The sequence below is a fragment of the Salvelinus sp. IW2-2015 genome, linkage group LG22 (genome assembly GCF_002910315.2).
Source record: "Salvelinus sp. IW2-2015 linkage group LG22, ASM291031v2, whole genome shotgun sequence".
Taxonomy (NCBI): Eukaryota; Metazoa; Chordata; class Actinopteri; order Salmoniformes; family Salmonidae; genus Salvelinus; species Salvelinus sp. IW2-2015.
In genome coordinates this window covers 18,913,684-18,919,683 of record NC_036862.1, presented here as the reverse complement: position 1 = coordinate 18,919,683, position 6,000 = coordinate 18,913,684, and the positions used below count along the sequence as shown (strand labels likewise).

At 44.7% G+C, this 6,000-nt stretch overlaps 1 protein-coding gene across 1 annotated transcript; it reads right to left on the bottom strand.

The window, feature by feature from the left end:
* Positions 1 to 1,612: 1,612 nt before the first annotated feature.
* LOC111949805 (olfactory receptor 6N1-like) lies at positions 1,613 to 5,044 on the bottom strand. The gene is made up of 2 exons (XM_023967152.2): positions 4,144 to 5,044; positions 1,613 to 1,812 (listed from the first exon to the last, which is right to left on the bottom strand). Exons 1-2 carry the CDS (start codon positions 5,042 to 5,044, stop codon positions 1,613 to 1,615), a joined length of 1,101 nt encoding a protein of 366 aa, XP_023822920.2.
* Positions 5,045 to 6,000: the final 956 nt, after the last annotated feature.

Here is a 6,000-nt window from a genome sequence, read left to right as displayed (position 1 = left end):
GGGCTAGACATGTTAATGTCTGCGTCCAGCTCCCACATGACCGGCGCTACCAGAGCAAGAGGCCGGGAGTATGGGAGTCTGTCCATGGGCCGCTCCCTTGTGTCATACAGCCGGGACAGTGCGTCTGCCTTCAATTTCTGGGAACCTGGTCTTAGGACAGGGTAAACACAAAACGGTAAAGAACATGGCCAACCTTGCCTGACGAGATTTCAGTCTCCTCGCTGCCCGGATGTACTCCAGGTGCGGTGGTCAGTCCAGATGAGGAAAGGGTGTTTAGCCCCTTCAAGCCAATGTCTCCCCGCCTTCAACGCTTAAACCACAGCCAACAGCTCCCGGTCCCCCACATCACAGTTACGCTCCGCTGGGCTGAGCTTCTTTGAGAAGAAAGCACAGGGGCGGAGTTTCGGTGGCGTACCCGAGCACTGTGAGAACACGGCTCCTATCCCAGCCTCGGACGCGTCCACCTCCACTATGAACGCCAAAGAGGGATCCGGATGGGCCAGCACGGGAGCTGAAGTAAACAGAGCTCTTAGCTGCCCAAAAGCCCTGTCCGCCTCAGCCAACCACTGCATCCGTACGGGATCCCCCTTCAGCAGTGAGGTAATGGGAGCATCCACCTGGCCAAAACCCCGGATAAATCTCAGATAGTAATTGGCAAACTCTAAAAATCGCTGCACCTCCTTTACCGTGGTGGGAGTCGCCAATTGCGCACGGCTGCAATGCGGTCACTCTCAATCTCCACCCCTGCTGTGGAAATGCGATACCCTAGGAAGGAGACAACCTGCTGAAAGAACAGGTATTTCTCGGCCTTGACGTACAGGTCATGCTCCAACAGTCGTCCAAGTACCCTGCGTACCAAGGACACATGCTCGGCGAGTGTAGCGGAGTATATCAGAATGTCATCGATATACATCACTACGGCCTCCCGGGTGGCGCAGTGGTCTAGGGCACTGCATCGCAGCTACAGCTGCGCCACCAGAGACTCTGGGCTCGCGCCCAGGCTCWGTCCCTGCATCTCCATGGCCAGGGAGATGGTGGCCTCCCTGATTAGCCCGGACCCGAATGGTCGACTATCCAGAGCATGAACCGGGAAGGGTCTAACTACAGGAATAATGGGGATCCCTAAACCAAGGGCTAACGCTCTGTCGATAAAATTCCCAGCTGCGCCTGCATCGACGAGCGCTTTATGCTGGGAATGCGGAGAAAACTCAGGGAAACAGACAGGTACCCACAAACAGGTGGTCAACAGAGGACTCTGGATGAGTGTGGTGCAGACTCACCTGGGGTGACGCCAGAGTGCCCTGCCTGTTGCCTCGACTCCCAGAGGAACCGACACGGCACCGACCGGCAGTGTGCCCTCTGCGGCCACAGAGGGTGGACATGATGGTTCCTCCTCCAGTCTCCCTACGCGCAGCCCCTCCCAACTCCATGGGCACCGGAGCGGGGGTGCTGGTAGATGGCACCGACAGAGCCCCCTCTGGACGTCCGCGGGTGACCAAATCCACCAATCCACCAGTTGGTCAAAGGAGTTGGTGGTATCCCTGCAGGCCAGCTCACGTCGGACATCCTCGCGCAGGCTGCACCGATAGTGGTCAATGAGGGCCCTGTCGTTTCAGCCTGCTCCGGCGGCCAAGGTCCGGAATTCCTGGGCGATCCTAGTCCCCTGCCTCAAATGGAAGAGCCGTTCTCCCACCGCTCTCCCTTCGGGCGGATGGTCGAAGACGGCCCGGAAGCGACGGGTGAACTCCTCGAAGTGGTCCAACGCCGCGTYATCTTCTCCCCACACGGCGTTTGCCCACTCCAGAACTCTCMCTGAGAGGCATGAGACGAGGGCAGACACTCTCTCCCTTCCCGAGGGAGCTGGGTGCACAGTGGCCAGGTAAAGGTCCAGTTGTAATAGGAATCCCTGGCACTATGTGGCCGTCCCATCATACTCCCTGGGAAGGGAGAGACGTATCCCACTGGCTCTGGATGGGACGGGTACAGGCAACCCGGTTGCGCTGGTCGAGGCACTGGAGAGACTTCCTGTCTCTCCCAGCGGTCCATAGTCTGGACAACGCGATCCATCATGGCACCAAGATGATGTAACATAGCCGAATGTTCCTGGACGCACTCCTCGACTCCTCTAACCTGCTCCTGCTGACTCCATTGTTGGGTGTGTAATTCTGTTACAGCTGTGTACAGGAGGCAAAGTCAGGTGCAGGAGAACAGAGTAGATTTAACAGGCGCACTTTTATTCCGGTCAAGAAATAGGCACAAAATGACATGAAAGTGCCCAAAAGAAAACACAGAACATGTACAAAAGTATAGCATGTGAACATCTCACATAACAATAAACAATTACACACAAAGACAGAGGACAGAGGACTAAATACGTACCGTGTGATTAGATAATGAAAACCAGGTGTGTATGGAAACAAGACAAAACAAATAGAAATATGAAAAATGGAGCGGCGATTGCTAGAAAGTCAGTGACGTCGATGCCAAATACAGCCCGCACAAGGAGAGGAGCCGACTTCGGTGGAAGTCGTGAAAATAATTCCCTACTTTTCACACTGACACGGTATAAACAGCTCTACAGGCTTCACTGTCATGGTGCACAATCAGTTCACAACACTATGCTCATCATGTCTTAGCAGGATCAGACAGCTAGGGAAGGCCAGTCTACAGAGCTCAGGTAAATTTTGCAGTATATTATAACAATCAGTGAATAGATACAAATATCCATCTTTAGTTGATTGATAGTCTACAGTCTGAGATCTGGGAATAATGGTCATTTCAATTATTGAACCATTGATTCTATTCTTGGATAAAATAATGTATAAATGTACTTCAAGGCAATTCTTTGTCATGCCTCATCTGAGCTGGCTACATTCTGGCAAAGTCTATGTTCTTTTGTCTCACTTTCCATGTTTTTGTTTGCTTGTAAATGTTGATACTGGAGGCTGTTAAAAGAAGAAACTGTGTAACCATAGCATGTATAGCAGATAAGAAATGCATTGCCAATAATTGGAAGGTTGGTCATCCTCCCACAATGTCACAATGGATGGCAGAAATGTCAAATAATGTATCACTAGATTTGATTTTTTACTAGATTAAGGGTATACTGTGCATCTTTGATAAGGTCTGGGTACCTTATGGAATACTTTATGACAAATGGGGTCTGTAATGAAAACATTTTTTTTTTGTCAAGTAGTCACAAATATATATCAATTCCCCATTACAAATATCACCAGTAGTGGCCTACATGTACTGTTAATTCACATAAGTTCTCATCTGCAATGTTTATTTGGTGAGGGTAATTTACTGTTTTCAATGTCGGAGTGGATATGTGTTTTGCAGAACTCACAACCTATGCTATACTGTGAGAAACAAGTTTGTCTGGTATGTCTGATAGTATTTCTGATTGTCTTAACTCACCACCACTAATGAGCTRTGGAGCTTCTCAAAGTATTTTTCTACACATCAAACAGCAAGTAAACAGTCTGTTTTTAGAATCCGTTAAGAATGACAATAGTATTTGAACAATATTTCCAGCTCTTTCCCTTTTGATAACCACTCGGCATGAAAGTTACAAATGTAACGATCTGATCCAGTGGAAACATCATAKAAWAACYGACCCAGTTGATAGTAGATACAGTGTTTCGAGATGGTTGCAGACAGGCCATGCATAGCCAATGTGATTTATAGGATATTTATTGGTATCAGGATATTTTCTGCCTTGCAGGCTGCATTGTTTTTATGTGTTGGCTTTATGTAGGCTTTTTTTAMATAGTTGGCAGTGGCAATAAAAGTTACTTTTAGATTTGTATAATTTTCATTTAGATTACCATTGTAGAATGTAGATTAACCACAGACAATGTTTTTGAGATACAAAGACTATTATAAATTAAATTAAACTGTTCCACGAATATGTACCTATGAAAATCATAACTGTCTCACAGGTTGGTAGAAATGGTAAGATAAAAAGGCACATAGGATGTGTCTATATTTGGAAAATTTAGACAAATCGATTGGTTGAAGTAAAAGACTACTCTTGGTTGACCAAGGTGCATTTTATCCATGCTTCTGATATCAGGAAGTCTACCTGTTGTGTAGGATCATGTAACTAATGTCTCACATCAATGGTTTTATGTGCATTACACTTTCTAAAAACTGCCCTTTGAATCTGCTGGAGGTTAAGTCCATATATAATAGGGTTTAAGACAGGTGGTATAACAAGGAATTGTACAGCCATTGCATTACGCATATTTAGCGTACTATTTACATTATTCCACCCTTGTAAATTGTCAAACAGGGTCACTGTGACGAAAATAAATATTGTTATTAAATGTGGCACACAAGTCTGTGTRAACTTAATCCTTCCCTTAGCTGACTTTACACAAGTCCTTACAATCTTACAGTAAGAAAATACAATGAAAAGTATCTGTAAAACATGAACCACTATTACAAATTTGTTCAAATTCTGATTGATTGTAATGGGTAAACATGCATGTTTCAGTATAGATGGAATGTCACAGAAGATCTTATCAATGCGAGATCCACACAAAGGAATTCTGACGGCTAAACTAACTGCTATGAGTGCTATAAATAAAGGATAACCCCAAGAAAATAAGAGTAACTTTCTAACAGTTAAAGATGTCACAATGGTATGRTATAGTAGTGGTCTGCATATTGCCACATACCTGTCGTAAGACATCACTGTTAGAGTAGAAAGTTCACACATGACAGATGTGTATATTACATAGGCTTGAGTGAAACATCCACCATAAGATATCACCTGAACATCTGACTGAAGGTCCAGTAACAACTTGGGGTAGAAACCAGCAGTTCCATACAATCCATTGACACATAGACTACACAGAAAGATATACATGGGCTCATGGAGACCTTTCTCCTGAATGATTGTTATGATCAGAGGCAGATTCACAGTGATGATGAGAAGGTATGTGATAAGTGGCAATATAAAATAAACCGATTTGTTGTTAAATGTCTCTTGTAAGCCAAAGAGATAAAATAACTTKACTTGGGTTGAGTTCTCCATAGCTTTTGTTAATTTTCTTCCTCTGGTCAATGCAGCAATTCKTAGTCCTTACACGGCTTGAGTGTGTATGGATGTGAATGAATTCAAGAGTGAATCATTTGATTCTGTTTTAGCTCAGAAACTTGTGTCCATGAAATGTCTTCTTGCTTGAGAGAGTGATACTGCTYCAATAACTTGTCCTGGTAGCCTCTAAATATATCATAGTGTATGATCACATGGGATTGTAGTTTCAGCGTCAACATGTAACCACTCCATAGAGATGGAACTATATTGAGTTTATGACAAGCAACTCATTAGATTCTATTTACTCTGTTTTTGCATTAACCCAGCAAACAGGGGATGTCCTAAGGACATTCGGCAACGTTCCCATTAGGTCCATTTCAGGCAATGTTTACCAAACTCTGTCCTGGGGACCCCAAGGGGTGCACAAGCATCTTTTTGCCCTAGCACTACATAGCTGATTCAAATAATCAAAGCTTGATGATTAGTTGATTATTTGAATCAGCTGTGTAGTGCTAGGGCAAAAACCAAAACGTGCACCCCTTGTGGTCCACAGGTCAACGTTTGGGAAATGCTGCTTTAAGGGTTTCAGCAAGACGTCCCACTGATGTTTTGAGAACATTGTAGGAACATTAAAACATGATGTTAACCTCGGGACCATAAGAGGGTGTTCAGTACAGATTCCAGTTTGGCCGCAGTATAACGTTATGATAAGGTATACCGAACAAAAATGTAAATGTAACATGCATTTTTAWAAGATTTTACCGAGTTATAGTTCATATAAGGAAATCAGTCAATTGAAATCAATGAATTATGCCCTCATCTATGGATTTCACATGACTGGGAATACAGATATGCATCTGTTGGTCACAGATACAGTACCTTAAAAAAAGATAGGGGTGTGGATCAGAAAACCAGTCAGTATTTGGTGTGACTTCTATTTGCCTCATCCAGGG